The 27,665-nt window shown below is 33.3% G+C and overlaps 1 protein-coding gene across 1 annotated transcript in view; it reads left to right on the top strand.

Moving 5' to 3' along the window:
* Positions 1 to 27,665, top strand: part of LOC125056512 — a 252,735-nt gene that overhangs the window by 38,903 nt on the left and 186,167 nt on the right. The window contains exon 2 of the mRNA XM_047659646.1: positions 7,438 to 7,593. Coding sequence (XP_047515602.1) covers positions 7,539 to 7,593 — 55 coding nt within the window. The 5' untranslated portion in view covers positions 7,438 to 7,538. The remainder of the gene's footprint in view (positions 1 to 7,437; positions 7,594 to 27,665) is intronic.

Genomic DNA, 27,665 nt, shown 5'->3' with positions numbered 1-27,665 from the left:
CGAAGGTGTGTCAGGCACAGATGGTTCATAACTTGCCTTTTAGAAATGATCACGGAACAGTTACGGAAAACTGTGGCCCAGATCTAAAAGGTTGTAGTGCTATTGGTATAAATGATCTGAAATTTATAAAAAAAGGATTGTGTGGTTTTATGAAACCATAGTAAAAGTGAAACTTTTTTTCACATTATAGATATTTGACTAAAAATTTTTGGAATAATATTCCAATAAGGGTATAAAAATCTCTTTATCAATCTTAATTTTATACTTGGAAAATTGGAATGATAAGAAATAATAAAAGTAGACTGAGTCTCCAACTAATATTTTTATTGAACTCTGTGTCTTACAGAGTACGACATACATAATACTTAACAATTATTTAGATTATATACACATATTAAATAATAATCTATACACTACACGATCAGCTGCTGCGAATTATAGGCCATATTGGCCTTGGCTGCTATGACGAGCGCCTTTCACTTTATCCCTACTCCGCGGCCGACCGTTACGCGACATGCAACACCAAGACGAAAAAGTTTGAGACGATGTAATAAAAGTTTGACTTTAATTACAACATAGGACACAGTTTCGTTTTTATATAAAAGACGTTGTAGTAGTAGGAAGTGTGATTTAATAAAAATTGGCTTAAATCAACTTTTAGTGTGTTATTATTATAACATATGCGTTTTAAAGAAATATGTATATAAAAAATACCTGTGTACCAAATCTACTATTCCGAATAAAGATTCAGTAGAAAGCCGAGTTGTTGACCAGTTTGAATAAGGAAGCTTCCAAGATTTAAGATTGCCCCAAGTTCACATAAAAATTGATTTAAATGCTGCATTTTAGTTATCTAGGAAAGTGTTTTTGTTGGAGAAAAGTCGCCTTTCCGTTTCGCGGAGACGTGGTCTGAATATTTTATGAGGTCTTCTGATGTAATTTAAAACTTTAAAGGCTACATAATAACGAGATATTCGTTTTCTTTATTTGTCATAGAGTAGCCTATTTTCAGAGCAGAGAGATTGCGTACTGTCTCCCACACATATACTATACTATTCCAATTTTTTTTTTTTTAAAGACAATTCACACCAATTGACCTAGTCCCATGCTAAGCTGGTGAAGCTTGTGTTATGGGTACTAGGCAACGGATATACATACATATTATAGATAGATATACATATAAATACATATTTAAACACCCAAGACCTAAGAACAACACCAAATGCTCATCACATCGATGTTCGCCTCAGCCGGGGATCGAACCCGGGACCCATGGATTCGCAGTCAGGCTTACTAACCACTAGACCAATGAGTCGTCCAACTAGTACTTTTAGAGAGTTTTAGTACTTACTAAAACTCTCTAAAAGTACATGAACACGGAAGTATTTCACCCTCCCTATATAGTTCTGTAGATCGCATCAGCCTCGTAAATTCTAATACATGCAGCTGAGTTTCATTATCGGACGTCAATGCAGAACACAAAATACGACCCGTATCACCTCGACGTCCGTCGTTCCACAACTGAGCGTTTCTTAAGGCAGTTTTTTCACCACTATGTTGAACCAGCTGCCCACTTAAGTGTTTAAAAACCAATTCGACTAAGGGTCTCTTAAAAAAGAGCGTACCAGTTCTTAAAGGCCGGCACGCACTTGCGAGCCTTCTGGCAACGTGTGCCACGACGTGGCGACGTGTGCGACAACGTGTCCATGTGCGGTATCACTAAACATCAGGTGGGCCGCCAGTCCGTTTGTGTCCTGGTAAGCATGACCCAATAGGTATATATACTCGAATTTTAAGAATTTAAGTTTAAAGTATCGTCTTCCTGGCCAGCTAGAAAATAAAAAGTTCATTAACCCCACAAAAACTTACAAATCGTCAACAATCATTAAACCATTCGATATAAACGGTCTTTGTAAAGTTAAAAGGGTTCATCAGTCGCCTCGAACAAAGAGTTATCAACGCCTCGGGTCACTCGTAACTGAAGGGCCCGGCTTCTTCAGTCAGCGCATTACCATTGTCTCTTTTGCGACATGCTAAGCTTTTTTACTAAATAAATTGAACCCTACGCCGTTGGTAATAAAGAACACAAGACTATAACACCTTAATGAGGGTTTAGGTGCGTGCTCGAGTACTGAGTTTTCTTTGTTCTACTTCTAATTGATTTAAATGAGCATAAACGGAACGATTTTAAAAATGGAATTCTTTTTCTCATTGACAATTTGAACGAGGGCCTTTTTTACAACTGTCATTTGTTACTTTGACGCTGACAGGGAAACATTCACGGAAGTGAAAGTGACAATGTATTGTTGCATTTTTTTTTTATTATTCAACAAATAACTATTTCCCTAGATAAGAACATTTAGAAAGATGCGCGTGGAACAGTGTTACAATATACGAGTACGATCAGTGGCGTTACTCTTTATCTTGGCTTCAGAGTATGTCTGATTAATAATTTTGATTTTGGCAAATATAAATCACAAAATTTTCTGTACATATTCTAAATCTAGTTTAATGTCAAAGTTATTTCAGTATGCTCGCATGTATTATATCAGCAAGTGTTAATTTCGCATTGCACACATGCCATTGCCTAAGGCAAAATATCCAACATTCTCAAAAACAGCCTTTTCAATATAGGGATCGTTCAAGTATTACGTCACGCAGTTTTTGGAGATTATTGACCCCCATGTAACGCGCCGTAACGTTTTTAAGTAACCCAAGTACAGTACTGTACCCAAGTATAGTAAAACGTTTCGTGACCACCTAGTGATCTTTAAACCTTTAAGTCGAAAATAGTATTAACAATAACGCGTAATTCAATCCCCGCCCCGCATCATAATATACAAAAGGAAAATATAATAGGAACCCCCCCCCCCCAAATTCGTTACGTAATACTTGAACGCTGCCATACCAGACGCAAAAACTTCACGAAATCGACACAGTTTAATACAATTTTAAGTCTTGAAGTCGCGTAATATGAACATAATGTAATAGAATTTGCTCCGACTCGAAAGTCGCTAGTTTTTCAATGTGTAGAGATGTGACTTGCATAGAATTACTTTGCTATCGTCACAACATATTCTCTATGAATTTCTATCCCTCGACGTTACGACACTTATTGCTTTTCGCAATTTATTCCATAGAGTATAGTAGAAACATTAAGAGCTGACATGTAAAGCACAGATTACGTTGTGATGATGAAATATTTTTAGAATTTTTGAAATTGGAATTTAAATAAAAAATTATGAATAACGAATCTTTTTTATTACAAACAGATTTTTTTTCCGAAGAGCACGCGGAAAATATTAAACGGCTCGATTATTATATATATAATAAGAGTATATGTTTATATTATAAGAGTCTTTCCTCCAAATTAGATTTTGTTCCTTTTGAGTAGAGACTCTTGGATCGTGCACAGGCGCCAATTAAATATTTATGTTGGCGCCTGGTAGATAGTACCGGTGACACCAAAACTGGTGCTTTCCTCGCTCAACAAATAAGTATCGCAATACAGTGAGTAAATGCTGCCAGCGTTAAAGGTACACTGTCACAGGGACCAAACATATCAAATTTGTTTTAATTTTCTGTTTATTATTTTTTAACTATTATTATTATTATGTAGCTTAAGAAAATTGTAAATACTGTATATTTATGTGTTGTAATTAATGTATTTGTAAATGTAAATTTAGAATTAAATTAACTTATTTTCTTATTTTCATAAGTACTTGTTTACCCATATGAAAAAAGTTATTTTGAGGTTGAGTTTGAAAAGGTTACAAACAAGTAGTTTTCATAACCTAAGTTTAAAATTCGAACAAATCCGTGATACTCGTCCTCAATCAATAGATATTTTTTTCTCGGCATTACGTCGTAAAATCCACTTACCCGCCATTCTAATATAACTCAATCAATCCGGAATCGTTCAGCCGGTTAACCGGTTGATTTAATTAACTTTCCGTGACATTATGACCGGCTTACATCCGATTTTACGTCCGGCTCGCATTGTGTAGACACAATATCGGTAGGTTTATTGTCGAGCGAATCGATTCTTTGTTAAGTGCTCAGTCGAGGTAATATAGACGAAATGAAAGGACTAAAAATGTTTACTGAGGTATTGAACAACTATATTTATTACTCGACATGGCTATTCCATACATGTGACTACACAAATTAATTGATTTCGTTTCGTTTCGTCTTTCATTATAAACATTATTAATGAAAAAATGTCATTGAACGATTTCAAAAAAGGAGATAACCTTTTGTATGTATGAGATTTTGTTGGAATAATGATATTTGGAAGCCAAGATATAGGATTGTTTGCGGTGTGTTATATTACATAATAATTGTATGCTTGTAAACTAAAAGTAATATGAAGATGATATTTGTTTCATTAAGTCTAATCGTTCAAGCAGTTTTTGAGGTATTTTAAATCGATATTAACACGTTGACTTTGTTATGACTTTGTTATATATAATATTATGGTAATTATTCTGTTATGCGATTAGCTAAATGTGGATTATAAGTGTTGATGATTAAATGACGTAATTTAAAGTAAGCTAATCAGTTAAACCAAGTATACAATTGTATCAAAATTACATATTTTTGAGTTGTTCTGCAAGTAGCATCATCTGAGCTCTCATCTCATCTTTGAGCTGAGTTTCATCATCGAGCGTCGAGGCAGAATACGAAATTCCACCCGTATCACCTCGATGCTCGTCGTTCTACAGCTGAGCGTTTTTTAAGGCAGTTTTTGCCGCGCACCACCACTATATGGAACCAGCTGCCCACTGAAGTATGAATAAATATATTATTGGCGAATTGGCTTCATCAGATCACTCACGAGTTTTCTTAACAAAATATGTGAAAAAATAAGGTCCCGCACCACAAGCATAAAAAAAAAGAATAACATATGCAGAAACCTGACGCAGTCATCAATAAAAATACTTTGACACAAATTATGTTAACGGGAAATATTCGCAACGTATCGATTAAAAATTGCCTAGCCATACCGTAACTCGATTAAAACACGATCGCGTGCGACTATAAGCGTAACTGTAGAATTAACCAATGCCTGTATTGCTAATGGCTCCGACATGCAAACTGGTCGCTTTCCTATCTGACAGTAATCTCTGGTATTATAGTTCAAATCACAGGTTCAACCACTTCACCTGTTTAACTGCACGAAATATCGTATTTCATGGTACACAGTTATTTATGTACCTACATACCCAGTTATAAATCGTTTTTAACTATTTTTTTTTTGTAATCCTACAGCTAACATAAATTATATATAAAAACAAACAGTTACATTGAAAATATAGCCAAATATGGAATACATAATAATACATTTAACTATAAAAAGGTTCAAAAATTTATAAAAGGACATGAAACTATTAAAAAATAAAAACTATTCAATACGTTTATCTAAGTGGTACCTAATTTGGTTGTGTTGTATGATGGTGTGAAAGTGAGGGTATGTACGTGAAGGGGTGTGTGTGGGTGGGTATGTTCATGATGCAGGTATTTTTGCGCTATGGATATTTTTAATGCTTCTTTTAAGAATGTTCCGCGATAGCTTAAACAATTAGTCAAATTTAGAATTCCAGTTGTTTAAGTGGCACGCTGCTATAATATATTATTTGATTGTTATTTTTATAGTGCCATCTCCTTGCAAAGGTTGGCGATCATCATGGCTAGTTTAATTACGGATTCCGCGCTTCTAAACAATGGCTTGGTGCTTTGGCCAAAAAATTGTCTAAGGTTTTTCAACCAAGACGTACGTCTGCGGCCAGGTCACCTTCTACCTGCCACTTTGCCTTGTATGATTAGTTGAAGGAGCTCGTATTTTTTGGAGTTACGTAAAACGTGTCCGAAATACTCAAGTTTCCTTTCCTTAACCGTCATAAGCACTTCTTTGTTTTTCTGCATTCTGTCCAGCACGGTTGTATTTCGTATGTGGTCTGTCCAAGATTTTAAGCATACATCGATAAACCCAGATCTCGAAAGCTTCCAGTCTTTTGGACGCTTCCAGTTGTTTGATTGTTGTTTTAGCCAATCGGGGTGCAAGTTGCGTTGTAAAGTCTTCTTCAAGTTTTACGGATAGTCGACTATCGAAAAACATTAGATCAAATACTTCTCTATCGTCATTTATTATAATGTGTAAGATTTGGGAGCCCTTTTCAGTAAAAAAATAAGTGTCAGGGTCCCCAGCTCTTCCATAACAAACTTAATAGTCAATTCCAATACAATTTTTTATTTGTTTTTTTAATTACACTTTTGTTTTTTTTTTAAACTGTTTACAACTTCTCCCAATTATTAAAAAAAAAACAAATTACGGGACGCGTAACATGCGTGAGTGTGGGGGTGCATGTATCTGTAATGTGTTAAAACCTACACGTTAGGTCTCAGGACATGCCAAGCGCTATTCACAACTTATAACTCTATAGGCGCCCTATCTGTGATAATAAAAAACTAATGAATAAAGGGCGAAAAATGTGATGCGATTTTTCATAGAGCTCGCTATTTTCTCATAATATCACTTGCTCACAATGTCCCAGCCTATCTATCATTCACGGTGTAGCGCGTCAACGACGCCGCGCACCCAATTATATGGAACGGGAAACTTTGCTTCTACAATACGCTTTTTTCTTACTCTTTGTTCGTGTTAATAGTTTTACTACGTTGAATTATTCAGCTGTTAAATACCAATTGTGAGGCAACGGGGATAAAATATCTAATTTAATATTTTCAATATTAAAGATAAAAAGTATTTTTCCTGAAAACTAACTTAAATCTATAATTTTTATTTAAAAAACAGTAAATTTTAAAATGTCGTTTGCCCGAAAATCAACTAAAATTATTATTCGACTTATTAAAAAGAATATTAAAACTTAATGATTATTTAACTAAATTAAAGTTTTTAGATATTTTTTTTTTGATTTTGCTCCAACAGTAGTCCGCAAACGTGATCTTCGTCTCTATATGAATATATATATTTATTTATTTATTTATTAACACTTCGTTGCATATACATTAATATAGTACAATTGACATAATTAAATAAAAAGGAGAGCAACTGGCGGCCTTATCGCTTTCGAGCGATCTCTTCCAGGCAACCACTGTGAGAAAAAAAAGTATTAAATTACATAAGAAAGGCAAGAAGTGCAAAAATACATGTATTACATTTAGTTGTTTAGAAAAGGAAACTTATCAGGAACAAAAAACAAACTAAACTAATAAAGAATACATGAAAAAAAATAATAATAATTGCACATGAATCATTTTCAATTTCCTAGATTAAGATCAGTCTCACGACAGTTGGTACCTATTATTAAAGTTAGTTATATACTATTCATGTGGATCTTTTATAGGCTATTTTTTCATATATAAACATAAGTTTTCAGAAAGAAAAATTCTAATATTTAATATTTCTTGTTCCAGGTGACAGATAAAGCTGAGATGTTCGGTAGTGTTGTGATGGCAACGGGTTTCAGATAAGTTTGTTATGTGATAAGTGAACTGTGTAACTGTGAACTGTGAAAATGGGGACACTTGGGCTCTTAATAATCGGATCCCTGCTGATTGGATGGATTGATGGTAAGTTTGAACTTAACTTCATATTTAAACTTATGACTCAGATAAGTGTTATATTACGCCTGAGGTATTCCAATCATTTAAAAATAGTTTATGAAGTAAACGTCAATAGCATTTTAGTCTGTCAGCTCGAACGTGTCAAATTCTAATGTCAATTGTCAACTACACGTGTTCTATATTATGTATACTTACGCAATTTCATAAACTAAACATACCGTTAATTTTTTTAATTACGATACCTATTATATTTTGAATTAAAGCTCGGGTGAGATCAGAGCTCACAGATTACCTATGAGGGTAATTGCGACTGCATTCGCCAAAAACAGGTTACGTAACAAACACGTATCCTTGACTCCTAATGTAGGAAACTGGACAGGAGCCTGTGACTTCCTTGTATTGTATAGCAATAGCGAGAATTAAATACGATAAAACATTTAATAATTAAACACATTAAATCAATTTATGATACAGTAAGTTAATTTGTTGTTAATATTTATTGATTTTAACTATTCTATTTAGTAGTAAAACTAATTCATAAATCATTGAATAGATAGATAGATAGATAGATAGATAGCTTTTGTTATATATTAGATTAATGGACTATTATGTTATGTTCTGCATAAATAGTCAGTCTCAATTCAGCTTAGCCATCGTGGGCATAACATTGATTCCCAACACATATCTTAAGTATTAAGGTAGGGAAGGGAGATGGCAGGAGAAGCAGGGGTCTATCGCCTACCCATTGGTCTGACCAAATTAATACAATTTTGGGACTCAACATCCGTAATGCGCTGAGACAAGCTGAGGATAGAAAGGAAGGAAGCAGCAAGTCGTCATCAACTGAGCGTTTCTTAAGGCAATTTTTACCACGCACCACTATGTGGAATCAGCTGCTCACTAAAGTAATATAAACCATTTCGACTTAGGGTCCTCGTCAATAAATCAGTGTACCAATCCTAAAAAGGCTGGCCACGCATTTGTAAGCCGTCTATAGGAAGAATGTGAGTGTCCATGGGCGACGGTATCACTTATCCTAAGGTGAGCCTCCTGCCCGTTTGCCTCCTGTAACACAAAAAAAGACAGGCACGACCTTCAGTAATGAAGATTACGGGAATGATTTAATTTTCATTAAATATATAAATAGCGCAATTTATGAAACAGCCGCAAATTAATTCACATTTAATTTTGCCTTTAAGATTTCATGAAGGCTTTTTTAATCGCAATTATACGATTAGGGTGAGTTACTGATGATTTATGTTTGTCCCAATTAACCATTAATTAAGTATAATTTAATCCAAGACTTTTTATTATCTCCAATTATATAATGACATAATAATATTGAAATGACATTTATGTGAACCGAAGTAATTTTCTTCAAGGTGAATTAATGGTATCAAATTTATAAAATATTTAAATTCATTACTACGTTACTTTGTACTTTTAAGAACGAGCTTTTGTCTGAGAATCCCTCTTATCTTCAAGGAAACTAAAGTAAGTACTATAAAAGTTCAGTTTATAATGTAACTATCGCACATACTATTTTCTACTGTCTAAAAACCAACTTTATCCATTCAACGTGTAATTATTTTATGTGTATTTGACATACCCCCACTATTGGCAGCGTCAAATCATTGGTACCAGTATATAAATTAATATCGTTCAATACATTTAATTACGTTGATACAAAATCAATGAATAGAAATAAGAAATTGTTATTAAATATTTGTTAATCTATTTTGGAGTCTATTAAAAGGAATTTATTGTATTTAACGTATTGTAATAATGCCATTGCTGAATATATTTTATGAATATTTTTCTCCACAAGTAGGTTATCTCGGTAAAGAGGGCTATTCGAATATTTATTTAGAATTTCCTAGTAATTTCTTCCTAAAACCTATCATTTAAGTTTCTTAACTGAACAATTACATTTTTAATACTAATTAGAAATTGGAGCCTAAGAAATTAGAAAAGCTAATGATACAAAGAAGGTTTGACAACTCTGCTCTATACAATTCATTGTAAAACATTTATTAGAGTGCTCTAATACCTATCCCACATTTGGTAAGTGATTTTAACCGGGAAACCATAAGGCTGCGAAGTTATTTGTCATATTATTTTCGTACAAAAGCAATAACGTAGGAAAATACTTAATATCAATTCAGATATCTAACAATATCTCCAAGGTGCCACCTAATATCCCCGAGGGCGAAGCGAATCTAATTACCAGAGAGGCGACAAAAAATCCTCTCCATTTCACTATAAATTAACTCGTTTCTTAATCCGAGAAGTAAAAAAGGCTCTTAGCTGATTAACTTTCAGTGCTAACTGGAGCAGCTAGTAGCATAAATCATGAGGGTTTTTTATGTAAATCGTGTCACTTGGCTGAAAATTTACCTGAACTGCGGTAATGATTGAAGGTGTAGAAAATTTAATTGGAAAGTATTGTTTTAGTCACAGTCAACTTAATTAAATTTAACTTATAATAATTTTATTAAAGGACTCAGGACCATAACAAAATCTTAATTGTCATACCTAAGTAATTTCAACAACTCTTATACTAATAAAAGTAGTTTCTTATATAGCTTTCCAAATTAGTTTACTGAACAGCAAACGTGCTTTTAATGTTTTCTATACTTTTCTGCTTTACTATCTAATAGACGCAGAAATTAAAAAAAGAGCAGTGTTCTGCGTGTGTCTCTTATCCCTGAGGTCGTAGGTTGGATCTCCGGCTGTGCACCAATGGACTTTCTTTCTATGTGCGCCTTTAACATTGAAGATGAAGGAAAACGTTGTGTGTCAGGCACAGGAGGCTGATCACCTGCTTGCCTTGTGATTGACAAACGATCATGAAACAGATACATAAATCTGAGCCACAGGACCTAAAAAGGTTGTAGCGCCACTGATTTATTTTTATCTATATCCATAATTTATTTTTTTCATTGTAATGAGAACAAATTGTACTAATTATTTTTCCTATATGTATATATAGGGCGTAATCGATTAAAACAGAACACGGCAAATGAACATCTAATTGTAACGAGATTACCCAAATATGTATTTTTTTTTTATAGAACAGGGGGGTCAAACGGGCAGGATGCTCACCTGATGTTAAGTGATACCGCCGCCCATGGACACTCTCAATGCCAGAGGGCTCGTGAGTGCGTTGCCGGCCTTTCAATTTTATGTATATCGAAATCGTCGACAAATTCGACGCGAAACATACAACTTGTCAAGAATTTACATTCAAACGATATGTACGAATGTTCGAAGACACATAAAGCAATCTATGTACCTTGTTCTAACACGATACAGAGAATAAGGATATATCTGAGGGGACATATTGAGATATTGCACCTGTAGGAAGTGGGTATTCGCAACCGGATAGAGCCGGTCTCAACCGGCGCAAACTGGTTTATACCAGCGTAGTAGATTTATTTATAGCTTGCGCACTTAGTTTGCCAGTCCGCTAGTGATTTGAATATTTTAGATATAGTCTAGAACAAATATTTTGCAATTGTGTATTCACATGTGAATGAGGTTTATACGTTTATGTTTTAAACTAGTGCAATATCTAATATATAAAATTCTCGTGTCGCGGTGTTTGTGTTTAAACTCCTCCGAAACGGCTTGACCGATTCTCATGAAATTTTGTGTGAATATTGGATATAACTGAGAATCGGACAACATCTATTTTTCATCTCCCTAAATGTTAAGGGTAGTCCACCCCTATAATATTTTTTTTAATTTTTTTATGATACAGCATTAAAAAATACATACAACCCCTAATTTTCACCCCTCTACGATCAACCCATATTTTTTATTATAAATGATATACATGACAATACGACGTTTGCCAGGTCAGCTAGTATAAATATACATTTATGGGTGGAAAAAATGTCTAACCGATAGTTAAGCGGTAGCGGTTGTTTATTTTTTTTTTATACAAACATATATATATATACGAAGATATTTCCTAATATATATATATATATATATATATATATATATATATATATATCCACATATACAAATACAGTGTGGCGATTGTTGGAGGGATAAAATAAATGAAACTCTTTGTTTTTAAGCTAAGTGTACGAGTATAACTGGGTCGTGGGTTCTCTGCGATGCGAATAATCTAAACGTCTTAAAACAGACAGAACTTAATTGCCTTAGTACAGAACCTAGGTTTCTGCCCATGTGCACAGGAGCGTACTTTTAACGACCAAAGATTATAATGGCAAAGTATGGTTACGTTTTGCGAACAAAACTACAGAATGAAACTAGTGCATCGTAATTGGATGCCTTCAAATACGCGAGGAGCTTTCTCAAAAAGGCATGTTCTCAAACGGAGTCCCTTGTAATGACGACTCAAAGAGATTTACTTGTGGAAATATTTAATTGAATATCCATTGTATATCGACTCAAGTACTTAGAGAGTAGTTTTAAGCTACACGCTTATTCCCACACATACTCACACACGCACACGTATACATGATATAGTTATATTATACTGAGTACATTGTCTTCTCTTAAATGGCACGTTTACTGCAGGCTGTATGGGAGATTTTTGTTACGTTACAAAATATTATTGGTCAAGTCAGTCGTGAAGCAGTCATTTTACGATTTGGCATTCTGATAAACAATAAACTACAAGCCTCCTTATCAGAATGCCAAATCGTAAAATGTCTGCTTCACGACTGATTTGAGCGCGACCGCCGCTATGAAAACCGCTGTGTGAGTTCGAAAAGTGAGTTACAGAATCGCAAGGCTGGTAGCAGTAAGTTTTGTTTACATTTTTGTATACTATTGATACCATTTCACGTTAACAACAAAATAGGTTTAGTAATTTTTGTGATATTGGAATCACGCAAATTTTATCATAAATTTTTATTTGATGATATATTTCCATTGATTTTTTTAAATTATTTTAAAACTTCGGCTACGCACTTGCGAGCCCGCAGCCGTTTGCCTTCTGTAACATAAAAAAAATTAATCAAAAGCAGACGAAATATTTCTATTTTTATAAAACTCTAGTTATGTTTATGGGTAACCCTTGTTAAGTTGGCCTTGCTATGATGTTATTACTTTGTTTACTCAAACTAACCTTACAATTTACTTTTTTATAAATTTGGGAGGGTTTTAAGGACAAATTGAGAAAAATACAGTGTAAAGTCTTTATAATGAATTTCAAAGGACCGAGCGTTTTTCTTCGCTATGTGGAGTTTTCGTTATAGGGAGTGAAGAGAAGAAAACATCAAATTTAACCAATTACAATAATTTATATATATATTTTAATATATATCGCATATATAAATAATCGATAGGTGACAATGGTTTCGTAACTGAGACCACAATTTCCTACAGGCAATGTTATCTAAAAATAATGGCACACGTGTTAATGGAATAAAATAACAAAGGCGAGAAGGCTGTTTATGACCTCAGGTGTCTTTCTTAGAAATTTCGGCACCGCAATAGGTTAGATTTGTAATCTGATAATAAAAACAATTACACTTAAGTATGTTGTACCTGTCTAAGAATGAAAATATTTCTTCGTAATAGAGAATGGCTGTGGGTTATAGAGTGAAATAATGTGTCGGTTTTGTGTTAAACCAAACAAATGTACATCATGTTTACGTTATAGAGACTATTTCGATACAACAAATAACGTTATAAAGAGTATACACTGTATGTATAATGCAAAATAAGAGAGTAATAAAAACCGTTAATATAAAACGCTATGTTGAAATACCCACGAGCGGTTAACGATTTCCTTTACTCTGTTTCTTGCCACAATTTTTTACTGTGGCTAAAATATAAGCACGTACATGTGATTGGATTGGTTTGGTGCTTATTCGATGTCAAAGATAACATATGCACGCTTGCTCGCAGTCTGTGGAAGTCAATATACACGTTTGGCGCCAATCGCCTTTATCAGATCGACAATGTGAACGCGCTTCCCGCCCATTTCCAACCAGCACAGATAATGATCAGTGTCGCGTACTCATATCACCTCTGTAAATTGTTCTTTTTTTAAATACTTGCAAGTTTTTTTTTCGTTAACAAGTGCTCTGTGACATTAAATATATATCTATATGAATGTCCTTAAGTTTCGAAATAAATAATAATCTATTTATTTTTATGTAAAAGAAGTTCTTACACGGCTCAGTGAAGACTTACAACTTTATTTATTGCATCAATTTAGAAAATCCCGTACTCTGCCCTGCGATTCTGTAACTCACTTTTCGAACTCACACAGCGGTTTTCGCATAAACAATAAACTACAAGCTCCCACCTTTTCAGAATGCCAAATCCTAAATTGACTGCTTCACGACTGATTTGAGAGCGACCGCCGATGCGAAAACCGCTGTGTGAGTTCGAAAAGTGAGTTACAGAATCGCAAGGCAGTTCTCGTTAAAAATGTTTCAGAATAACCGGGTGTAAACATAAGAGAAATGCCTGCCCTGGAACAATAATTCCATATAAAATCTCTTACCCTTCTTATCGTATTGCCATCAGCGTAATAAATTCTTCAGAAATAGCTTCCGAATACATTAAACTGACTTGATACAACATATATGTTACGAAAAGCTTTGGCAAGGGACTTATTAAAGACCGTTATTTTTAGCTTTATTGATTTTATGCTAGAGATGCTTGAGCTTTGATAGTAAGGTCTTGAGACAGGGATGCGAGTTTTAGGTTGTGCAGTGTTGGCCTAAGGCATCAGAGTGCGACTTTCATCCCTGAGGTCGTAGATTTGAACTACTCCTGTGCACCAATGACTTTCTTTCTATGAGGGCATTTAACATTCGCTCGAACGGTGAAGGAAAACTTTTAGAGGAAACCGGCTTGCCTTAGATCAAAAAGTCGACGGCGTGTGTCAGGCACAGGAGGCTGATCACCCACTTGCATATTATATTTACATGATCATGAAACATATACATATATCTGAAGCACAGATCTACAGAAGTTGTAGCGCCACTGACATTTAGATTATTATCGGTTGCAATTAATATCATATTTGAAGTGCCATTCATTTGTTTCTACTTGCCAGTAGCTGTACAGACCAGAGTAAATATACATTTAAGAAACTACTAATTACTTAATTTTAAGTGAGTATATTTATAAACCGTCGTTTTAGCCTATTGACGCCCACTTATGGACATAGGCGTCTGCCCTAAGTAAGTAAGCCCTTTCCAGTACGACCAATTCGCCGCGCTTTGCATTTTTCGCTTTCCCTCACCAGGTCATCTATCCATCTAGTGGGAGGCTGTCCAACACTTCATCGACTGATCCCCGGCCTCCATTCCATAACTTTTTTGCCCTATCGTCCATACGTTTTTCGGACAATGTGCACCGCTGAGCACATTACCATTTAAGCCCTTTTTGCTATGTGACTTTAGTATAGTAGAAATTGACCTTTACAATTTGATTATAACCGTATCATAAAGTAATTATTTTGTTATTCATACAAATGTATTGCAAATTAATTCAAAAGAATTTTCATTCATTAAGAAAAATGAAAGCAATGCTGACAGTGTAAATTGCTCTGACAACGATAAATTACGATATGATTACACAATTACTTATCAGAATTGTTACGAACAATGACAACAATATATGGAAAACTTTCTAAATTGCCTCTTAAAAGCAGATCGCTACATTAACGTGACGTAACTTAAGGAAAGTTCGGTTTGATAGAAATAATAAATCATTCCAGAATGTTCGACAATATTCCAAAGTTTATTTGGAAGTTAGTATCAGATCGGTAGGTAACTTGGTTTTTATCAAACGTTTCATTGTATAAGGCATAATTTTATAATTAAGTGGGAAAGTTATAGCGTTCAAAATAACTAAAGAGACGTCTTACAGAACAGCCTTGCTATTCGTCTCACTTCACAAACATAAACAGCGGATTCCGCTCTCAAATCACTCGTGAAGGAATTATCTTACGATATAACATTCAGATAAACATAACCGCGACAAAATCGCCGCTGGAGTGTGATTGTATACATTTGGAACTAAAATTCAACACTCAATTCACTTAATAGACCAGTGCAGATAGCCTTTAAAAATAATAAAAAGTGAAAAAAATTACAGTAGGATGAAACCCATTAGAAAAGCAGGGGAATATGATCAAAATGAAAGGAAAAATAAATTACGGTCGATCTGAGATCGGGAAGGGGTAGGGGGGGAGGTTTAAGGGTAAAAAACGGTTTATCTCGATTTCCAGCAAAACTAAAAGTCCTATCGAAGAAAACTAAATGGCAAAGTTGTAGGTCATAAAAAGATCTACAACTTTTGTATTCACACATTTTTCACATAACCTCAAAATTTATGTGAAAAATTCAAAAAACCAACTTTTTTGTTTTTTATTTCTATCTTTTACAAAAATTTATTTTTTTAAACGAAATTTGGTGAAAACTTACCTTATTATGTCCCAAATATACTGTAATTTATTTAATTAAAAATATTTATTTTTTCACCTTATTTTGGATTAATATCGAAAAAACACCCCAATTTTCAATCGAAAATTCTGACGTCAAAATTTCAGCTTTTTTCAAAAAGTTGGTGTGCTTTCAGTGCGTTGAAATCTCTACTTTCCTATGGTAAAAAAAATATATATATTACCATAGTAAATCTTCTCAGAAAATGCAAAAAATCATATGCAGTAACGCCCAGACCCGTCATCCCCTTCCCTACTTCTCTATAGTATTTTTTTTATAGTAATTTTTTTTGGTTTCAAAAATTATCGGCACTGGTCTATAAGCCCAAAAATTTAAGTAATTTTGTATTCTGATAATGCCATCTGACATCTCACGTGAAGTCAAATAAACATCAGATTAATGTCCAATTAATATTTTTTTGTAATAAATATGCTAAATAGAATATACTACTTAAAGTTTTATGGTAACATAACTTAGTCATTTCACACTGAGTATTCAATTGAGAACCATAAAAATAGCATTTGACAAAATTTGGAAAACTAATAATTCTCTTTATTTATATTGTATGTGAGAATTGAAGTCACATTCAAAGAATCAGTCACGTGAATTCCTTACAGACCCCAACCTAAAATGATGCATACATTTTGCCAACACAAAGGCCGGTTACATAAATTACATGGGCAATTGTTTCCTTTAGTAGCCCCTGTGCTTTGATACAAGCACAGTTTACTTACACCGCACGTAGCTTTTTATCGAATAAATAGGTGGCCATTATTTATTGTGCGGAAATAAAAAGTTTTTCACTGCCTTTGTTGGGTTATTTACTGTTATCGAGGTAGATTGTATGGTATCGTAGTTAGAAGAGTTTTAAAAGTGAGATCATGAGTTTTATATACGAAAGAGGTTAGTACAGCAGATTTCATAAATAGAATTAAAAAGGATAAACAATTGGCGCTAGAACCTTTTAAGACTGGGCTTCATTTCTGTATGTTTCGTGATAATTTGCCAATCTTATAAGCAAGTAGGTGATGAGCTTTCTGTGCCTGACACACGCTGTCGACTTTATGGGTCTAAGGCAAGAGAGTTTCCTCACGATGTTTTGCCTTAACCGTTTAAGCGAATTTTAAATGCGCAAATGTAAAGAAAGTCCATTGGTGCAAGACCGGGCATCGAACCTACGACCTAGCGCCAATGATTTTTTTTTTATATTTTTGATGGCATATCGCTGCCTAAGACAAAATTTTATATACACTTACTATAATCTATGTGTCTGAAGGAAATATATAATTAATATTCTATATAATATCTCTAAATGCATTTGAGAGTTTGACAAAAAACAACTCCATTAATTTTTTTTTTTAAAGACAATTCACACCAATCGATCGAGTCCCATGCTAAGCTGGTGAAGCTTGTGTTATGGGTACTAGGCATCGGATATACATACATATTAAAAATAGATAGACATATAAATACATATTTAAACACCCAAGACCTAAGCACAACACCAAATGCTCATCACATCGATGTTCGTCTCAGCCGGGGATCGAACCCGGGACCCATGGATTCGCAGTCAGAGGTACTAAGCACTAGACCAATGAGTCGTCGTAATGACGTAAAATGTTTTCATAGCATTAAAGGTACCTCTAAATCCAAGAAGACCAAGAAGACATATCAAGTTATAGGTCACACATAAATATAAAATTTTAAACATATAAAACGAACATAGTGCTTGCATTGTTTGAATTTAAATATATAATATAAATTTCGGACACACATGTGGAAACAGCTGCCCACTGAAGCATTTCCGAACCCATAAAAGGCCAGCAACGCACTCCTTAGCTCTCTGGTATTGAGAGTTTCCATCCACATTTTCAGGTAATTTGTCTTTCATATCTATATTATACTATACTCATAACTACTGTTTTTCCTTTAGGTCATATTATTTTACGAGCATATAAAAACCGAACGTAATCCAGAGAGATTTATAAAAATAGAAATCCCATGTCATAACAGTAAAATCAATACAATACAAAACGATTAGGGTACGCAGTCTGGAACTCTGTAAGGAATATAATAAACGAGGAACAAATCCTGAGCTTAGAATATCGGCATCCCTGAATAATACTAATAATGGCGTTGGGTCAAAGAAAATCATTCCAAGGAAAGTTTGTATGAAAAGTTTCTTCAATATAACGAATTATTGGATTTGCAGACGGGAGAAAATCTCATCGGACATAGGGATCTTTTTTTGTAAGAGTTTTTGTAGATCATACCCACTTTCTGATTTTGTTATGACACTGATAACTTTTCGCGCGTTTAATGTTGTATTCACATACTACCTGTTAATTTATCTTCCGCTAAGTTTACAGTTAAGTTAAAATTATATCGGTTTTATCCTTTGCAATCTGATTTCTGTTATATTATTTATTGAAGTATATATTACTGAATTATAAAAAGGAACTTTGTTATTAAGAAATTATAGAAAGGTAGCATCGCCACTGTGTAAATGTCAAAAAATTAAAATCAGTTACTTCAATTAGGCCTATTAAAAAGGCACGTTTGACAGTCAAAATCACAGGTTAAAAATATTGACTAGTTGCCCCTTCCAAAAGGTTCATATGGAGAAGAATGGGCAAGAAACTCTTAAAACTAGTTTTTACAATATTTTGTATAGGTACCTACATTAATTTGATAATTATATGTGAATACCATGTACCTAGAATAAAATTAACATATAAAAAAAGAAATAATTAGCATATAGTCAGTGTGTGAGCTACATCAAACTTTATTTTTTAACCTATATAACTAAATTATATAATTATATAATATAATATAACCAAATTATATAATATAAAATAACTAAATTATATAATAATATAATATAATATAACCGATGTAACTAAATTAGCAACCAGTTGATGTCGTCTAGTTTAATTGTCTATTGTAAAATGTTTCATCCAATTATTATATACCGCTTAAAAAGTATTAAGCAATCGGTATTACACGTAAAACTATAAACAAAATAAAAACTTACATACTTAACAGAATATTTTATGTTAATTCTATGTTGGTCTATACATAGAATTGAGAGTCGATGCATATTATGTCAATAATTATTAATTACTATTTACTAAACAATTTTTTAGTTATATATTTAACAACATTTACGTTTATTAAATGATTTAGATTCTGAAATTTACAATCCTATTAGGGACTCGTAACGTACGAAAGAAAAATACAAGCGAAAGTAAACGCGTATCGCTACATTGATCTTCATTGAGTCTTAGAAACCTTTGTCCTTTATACATTTATTATGAGGGGAAAAGAGGCCAAAAATTGGGAGTCTATAGTTGGGAGCGTTACTGTGTTTTGGGGTAATGGTTATTTACCGAGTTATTCGTCTGTTAGCCGTGTTTCAATGACGTCACATGGGTATCAAAGAGTAGATGGATTGGTATGACGTAATGATGTTTTTTAGTTTTTATATTATTTATAGAACTCAACGTTTCAGTGTGAGATGTTACTGGCTACAGATAATATTTTTATTAAAAGAAAATGATTTGAACCGATGATTGTTCTAAGCAAAGGGTTTGATAGGTGAATTAATAAGTTCTGAGGATTTACATTTTCCGTGAAATCAATAAATCTTGATGTCGATTAAAGTTTGTTTAGAACACCTAATATTTATAAAAAAATGCAGCTTACATGCAAAAATTGGTACACATTAGTATTCTTTTAAGAGCGATAAAGTTGATCTCAATATCTGTAAAATGTTGTATGAAATCTTAATATAATATATAAATTACGTGTTGTTTGTCCGCTATGGACTCCTAAACTACCGAACCGATATCAATCAAATTTGCACACCGTGTGTAATTTGATGACTTAAAAGATAGGATAGCTTACATCTCAATTTATACCCGAAATTTTATTTTATTGCAAAATATTTGTTTATTATTTGATAGTCACAATTCTAACAGATGGCGCTGTGTTGAAAGTACCAACGATTCACATAAGCTTCAATTGAATGGCATAATCACCAAAAAAGCATGGTGGATTGGTGTACTCCTGCCGTTTCTCTATAATAGTTTAATCCTATGTAATATAAAAAAAACCTTAGCCACAGCAACGCTTGGCCGAGTCTACTAGTAGTTATATATAACTTCAGTAGTAACTGTCATTAATATTTCGTTTGTCTAATAATAACCCTGATCGATCCAAGTCAAACGAAGACGTAGGTGGTAGTATTTATGACCTAGTTTCCTCTCTGTTGTCTGTCTACTTACGTATGTTGCTTTGGTTTTTATATTGTTAAAATAACCACCAAATTAACAGAATGGTTGGTTGGGCACATCTACCACAAACACCGATTTTTTTACACCAGTACGGAGAACCGTCACCTTATTAATATAATGCTTGCCCCGGGGGACAAAGTCGTAAAACCAGAATCTACTTTTACAGGAAAAATAAAAGAAGGTAATTACTAGGATACTAAGTACATTACATATACAAATATTTATATCAAATGAAAGCTTATTTTTTTCCTATTCGATGTTTTCAACATTGTTGTTAAGTATTTAGTCAAATCAAATCAAAATCATTTATTTATTTAGGTAACACAATGTACACTTATGAACGTCAAAAAGAAATATATATTAAATGCTAAATGCTTCTAATTTTACATTTACTGCCAGTTCTCAAATCAAGGGCGTAGAACGGAAGAAAAGAACTGGCAATAAAGTCTCCGCCACTCTTTTCAATCGTCATGTATCTTGTTTTACACAATGTTTCTAAGGAGCTGAAACTATTACACCATGTTCCACATGACATCTTAAGTAATTAATAATATAAAGAAAAACAAAGATTTGTCCTCTATTAGAATTAGGTGAAATAGGAGCACGCACTTACATTCTCGTGGGAACAAACACGCAAATACATAGTCGAACTAACTAACATCACCGCATACACGAATTCAACTCCGACCAGCCACCACAAGTAGGACCCGTTAGTGTAAATAGTTAAAAAGAATTAATGTATATTACAGTAATTCATACAATTAGAGCAAAAGCGTAAATTACAATTGTTTTCTGTTTAAATATAATTACGGATGACCCAGGAATAATCTATTACAACTCTTTTCGCGGAAATATATACACAGAGATATATTATTACCCGTCTTTATTCGTTTTTAAACGGTCGCATTACCTTTTATGATTGTTTGGTAGAATTACAATCTAAACTAAATCTTTATGGTTGTTGCGATCTATTGCATGACAGTCCTGCGATTCTGTAACTCACTTTTCGAAAAGCAGTCATTTTACGATTTGGCATTCTGATAAACAATAAACTACAAGGAGGGACTTTATCAGAATGCCAAATCGTAAAATGACTGCTTCACGACTGATTTGAGCGCGACCGCCGCTGCGAAAACTGCTGTGTGAGTTCGAAAAGTGAGTTACAGAATCGCAAGGCTGGTCTCCTGTTACAGACACCAGTCTCTCACATACACTTCCAAATGTTATCATCTTAGTTTAATCATAATAACTTTGTATGTATATGTGAGAGAAAAATAAAGATTATTTATTATTATTGCAGGGGAAGTAAAATTAGGTAAACGAGTATTACGAACATTGTGCACAAAATAATTTCCGTAGAATAAAGACATCCTCGTGGTTTTTTTTTATACTGGAACGCTTTCCAAAAATTCTGAAAAAAAATACAGTTATAGTAGGTACATCACCCAAGATAGTCAAAAATGTCTGCTATGCGACTTTGTTCCCCGGAGCAAGCGAATTATGTAATTTTGGTTATTTTATTGTATAAATAAACTATAGTCTGGCTAATGAAAGAAGATAACGAAAAAGCGCGGCAAATTCAAAAAAAAATTGTATGGTATCCCTAAACGTTTGATATATTTGGTTGGTGGATTAAACTTACTTGATTTTATTTTATTATTTTTTACATTGATAGTAACTGTATTTCTATGAAATTAAATATTTAGTATTTTCCAATTGATACTTAAAATGACTAGCATTACATGGAAAACTAAAACTATATTTATTATAAAACACAACTTTATTGGGAATAATCAAATCCTGCGAAAGAAACCAAATATTCTATCTAATAAAACAAAGTTAAACATATATTAGAAATAAAAATGAGTAATTGCATGAAGTATCAAGACAATAAATTATACTAACCTAAGAAATTCAATGACATTCTGTGTTGCCATCCGAAAGTTTTCAAATAATTCAATTATCTTCTTTCATTATCCAGAGTCTAGTAATAAATAATTAAATAACCAATACAAACTTAGCGAGACACAGACGCCTATAATCCTATCAAGAACATGGGTTAAATTATAAACAAATTACCATAATTGATTGTGTAAGTTTAACAGTATTTAGATGAGGCAACTATTGCGTTGAACATCTAAAATGTAACACAACTTTGGAGCGGTATAGACACGTTTTGTGTCCGTTTTCTAACTTTCGAACTCAGTTTTCAATATAGAAACTTGTAACTTTAGACTACCATATATACCATACACATTTCTTCATTTCGTTTACTAACGGTGAATAACTATTTACATCGAAATCGTTTCCGTTGGAAATTCTAATTGATGTTTTTGTGGATGTTTGTTTATTATTCTTTTATTTAATACGAATCAATAATTAAAAAAAAAAGGGTGCGTGTACTTATGTACCCGCGTAAGAAGTTATACTTCTTTGGCATTATTAAAAATAGTTTTTGATTGAATGCAAATAATTAATTACAATTAAATAATCAAAGACTCGAAAAGGAGTCATTACAGTTCAGTTTACATTTGAAAAATTAAATAAATAAATATCTATTATTATTCTCTTACATTAAGTGTAACATAAATTCTATTATTATTCTCTTACATTAAGTGTAACATAAATTCTATTATTATTCGAATGTTGTTTTTAAATTATGTGCCATGCCGTGGGTCACTTCATTCTGTTAATTTTGTGTCACGGTGCGCGCGCATCGTAAAATTTCACTCTCATAAATTTTTCATAACGCGCCTAAAGAAGTATAACTTCAAAAAACAATCTCTAATTTTTAGTGAGTATCCATGCCATGGTCACGGGTTAATTTAAAGTGTATTTCTTATAAAGGTTTTATAGTAATTTGCAATTTGACGTTTACATCCAAGATATTCTTTTATAGAACTACGTATCTTTTCTTTATTTCTTTTCTCTGTTATATCTAGATAAACAATTAAACATCTTTTAGATACTCTTAGATATCTCGTTATGAATTATAATTTCACATTAAACAGCGCAGACCATAGAGTATACTGTTAGTGTAAGGGAGCGTTCAAATATTACGTAGAACGGAAGAGAAGAACTGGCAATAAACTCTCAGCCACTCTTTTTAATCGCCAAGTTTTTGTTTTACACTACGTTTGTAAGGAGCTTCAACCATCATTGACGTTCCATTGTTGACGTTCATAAGTGTACTGGGTTTAGGGTTACCTATATTAATAAAGTTATTTTGAGTTTTAAAAAATAGCTTCAACCTAAACATGTTATGTGGTTATTCTGTTGACGTGTTGCGACCAAGAATATGATGCATGTGAATTGAAGATCCCCCAAAGCAAAGGCTCATACAATACGCTTCATCGCAATCTTGCGTTCGCAAACAAAATGTTACACGGCTCATGCTTTGTGCATAGTTTTGTAAAGGAAACGTGCATTATTGTTATCACCGTGGAGCCTTCTGTCTATTGAAAAATTGTTTACATGTTTATTCTGTATATGAATCAGTATGGTTTGTTTTGAATAAAAAAAAATACTGCGTAGGATCAATGCTGCCGTTGACTTCCTACTCTTAACTTTTCTATTTCCGTTAAAATAGCAAGCAGTGCAATAATGTCTGTATTACCTATATATTAGTATGTTGATTCAACATACAACAACATAGTTGTCTCAAGATCAAAAATTATGATATGAAAAATCTATGAAATATGACCATAAACAAAAAATATCGCACAACCACAGACTGGTTGAAAGAACGAAGAGACTGCAAGAAGAATGTTAAATTTTAAGCTTAAACTAAAGGCACCTGTATAGAATACCAGAAATCATTAATAAAAACAGATTAAGAGGCAAAACAAGGCTCTGTGGTAACAACATGTCCGGATACCTTGGATGGAAACGCGCTGGAATAAACAATTAGTACCCCTCGACTGCAGCGCCTTGATGATATATTTATTTATATACACTTCGTTGCAATTATACAGAAATATAGTACAATTAAAATAATTAAATAAATTGGAGAGCAACACACACATAGGGTGATAGATAAAATCTCTTTTAGAAACAAAACTTTCGTTGCAAGTAAAATAAATAACTCACACATAACACTCGATAGAATCATACTTGCCATTGCATGTAAAATTATTGGTTGTATGTTAGAAAATGTTGTCACGTATGAAAAGTTTATGAACTGTAGCTAAGTTGAGAATTGTTTTCTAAACTACTGCTGTCGCTACAGAATACTAAATCTATTGTCGCAATATCGTGTATATTGCAGCTGGTATTTTTAATCAAATACCGAAGAAAAATAATATTATTTTAGATGAAAATATTTTTTTGAATTGATTCATTATACATGTTGGTGATTTTGTACGTTTTATTTTTCGTGATAAGACTGCCACAATATTTATAGTGTGCATGTATTAAAAGGTATAAAGTTTATATATGAGACAATATTATACCGTTAAGAAGATTTTACTATTCTTTGCGAGAATGGGTCAAAGGCTTTCTTATGGAAGGCGTTATTGAAAGCCATTTTATATGGAATTCGTCCAGAAACGTGGGCATATAGAAGGCAATTTAAAAATTAATTACTTTTATAGTATTTGTTATTAAATATTTCTTCGATAAATCGTTACCATGGTAACAAACACGATATCTTTCGAACAAGTTAAATGATATAGCCGTAAAAATCTTAAAACTGAACTAAGAATATTATGTACATAAATAAAAAAAAATTGTATTCATTGAAATTTGGTAAAGATTGTAAATAATATTTGATAAAAATATAATAACTGATTGAAGAATACACTTTAACTTCATCTCAAATATCATAGAAACTTAGTTTCTAAAGATAATAAACGAATAAGTTAATCATAGTTTTGTTTTATAAAGCGTAAACAATTGTTTGAATACCTCAGCAGCTATGTCTCTCTAATTTATTTATTGCCATCTAAATTTTTATTACTTGTGGTGTAGGAAGGAGCTACAATAAATTCTGTTTTCTTTTCCCTATAGAGATCGCAACCTACACTTATTTACACGTGAAAATAAAGGCTAAGGTCCTAATCCTACAACAAAATATAATGTATTTATGATTTGGTTTCTGTCTATGGCCTCATATTTTCGTTATTTTTCCTTAATCTTCTGTCTAGGGGCCTCATAGCCTAGCGGTCTTATTAAGTGGCAGCTAGGTGAGGGGTACCGGGTTCGATTCCCGGTTCGAAGGCAAGTTTTAATTTAATTTAAATTTGTTCTCGGCGATTGGGAGGGTTGTGCGGTACCGGGCGTGTGCCTAAACCGTACATGGAGGACACGGTCGAATTTTCTAAAGACAATGCACGAAAAATCCTATACTTGACGCTGGCTAATGCACAAATCGTGCCAGAGCCATTAAAAAAAAATCTCTTGTGTTTTTAAATCACCAGCATTGTTGGCTTCAGCGTGAGACTTTCATCCCTGAGGTTGTAGGTTCGATCCCCGGCTTTCTTTCTATGTGCGCATTTAACATTCGCGAACCAAAATGTCCTTATACTTGCCTATTGGATTGACAAATGATCATGAAACATACAGAATTCTGAGGCCCAGACCTAAAATTCATTGAACATCGTCAGCGTCAAACGCTAAACGTCTGCATCTAATAAATTCTTCTGTTTGGTTTTGTAAGCCCTAGAATTCACATTATGTGTAAATGATTAGCAGTCATACTAAGAATTTATGGCCTAAGGTTATACATCGTGCACAGGAGGCTAATTTACTTGCCTTCAGACAAAAGGAACCAGCGACGCTACCATCACTAACATCTACATGAAACATCTTGAATGAATCATTTAAGTTCCACAACAGAGCGTTTTCTAAGGCAGTTTTTGCCGCGCACCACCACTATGTGGAACCAGCTGCCCACAGAAGTATTTCCGAACCAATTCGACTTAGGGTCCTTCAAGAAAAGAGCGTACCAATTCTTGAAAGGCCGGCAACGCACTTGCGAGCCTTCTGGCATTGTGAGTGTCCATGGGCGGAGGTATCACTTAACATCGGGTGAGCCTCCTGCCCGTTTGCCTCCTATTACATAAAAAAAAAAAAAAGTAAATTCAAACATAAAAAAACAACATCTAAATTTGTATCAATATTTTCTAAGCGTGTTATCGAATAAGGACAGTAATAAAAGAGACCGCTTAATATCTAAAAATAACCCACTCCCAGCAGGAATTCAGAAATTCCCCACCGCTCTAGAAAAGTCAATAACTCTCATAGAAATTGGAATATTCCTTGAAAATTTTACTCTGAAACTTTAGCATCACGAATGCTAGTCCCTAAAACGTATTTTAGGTATATTAGAATTCCGCTCAGAGTCGATTCAGAATTCATCTCTCCCGGAGTTTGGTCCATTGATCGGGGTACTAGTGATAAATCACCGATATATAACGCCTGTGTGTCGTGAAATCGAATCCGTTAATGGTATGTTGGGATTCCAAGACATGAGATAAGAGTTATGGCATAATGATAGTGTTGATCTGCGCTTAGAACATTGTCGCATATTAAGGTAAGCCTTTTGACGAAAGAATAACAATGAAGTCTTCTGGAATCATCTCTCGTGAGAAGGAACTTTTAAAATTCATTGGAAAAACCTCTGGTGATGTTATTAAAACCAGAATTGTGGCTTCACCTATTTTCTTTTATTACACGCTTTATATTAGCTTCACCTGTATGTATGTATGTAACCGACTCCTTCGGCCTCGATTTTGACCCACTTTAAACGGACAGATTTTATTCAAATTTTGCGCACCTTTCAAAGACCGATGACAATGCAATAATCCAAAAAAATAAAAAATTAACAAAAAAATAAAAAATAAATAATAGTTAAAAAAAACTAAAAAACGTGGGGCGCTCTGTGCCATATTTTTCGTCTATAGAGCGTTTTTTCACAATAATACCAGTATTTTTGTTCATTACCATTTTCAGCCTAAATTAGGAATTATTTTTTACTTTTTAGTTTGATGTGCTTTAAAAGCGTGTTTTTTAGTTTTTTTTAACTATTATTTATAAAAGATTAGATATAGATAACATCGCCAGGTTTTTTGTAGAAACGTGTCTTTCAAGTTTACGTATATATAGATAGCGTGGATCTGTCGTTTAAATTAGGATTTCTATAAATAAGATATGTATAATAATAATAATAATAATAATGTTTGAAACTTGTATAATAGATCCTAGACGCCTTTTGTTGTTATGATTAAATATGAGACGCTTTTCACAAAAGCAGTTCACTGTATAATACGGGTGAAATTGCTTTTATACGGGCTTATGTACATTAGATATTCTCAAATATATGTATATATAGATTGTT

The sequence above is a fragment of the Pieris napi genome, chromosome 15 (assembly GCF_905475465.1).
Source record: "Pieris napi chromosome 15, ilPieNapi1.2, whole genome shotgun sequence".
Classification (NCBI taxonomy): Eukaryota; Metazoa; Arthropoda; class Insecta; order Lepidoptera; family Pieridae; genus Pieris; species Pieris napi.
This window is presented reverse-complemented; position numbering and strand designations above follow the sequence as displayed.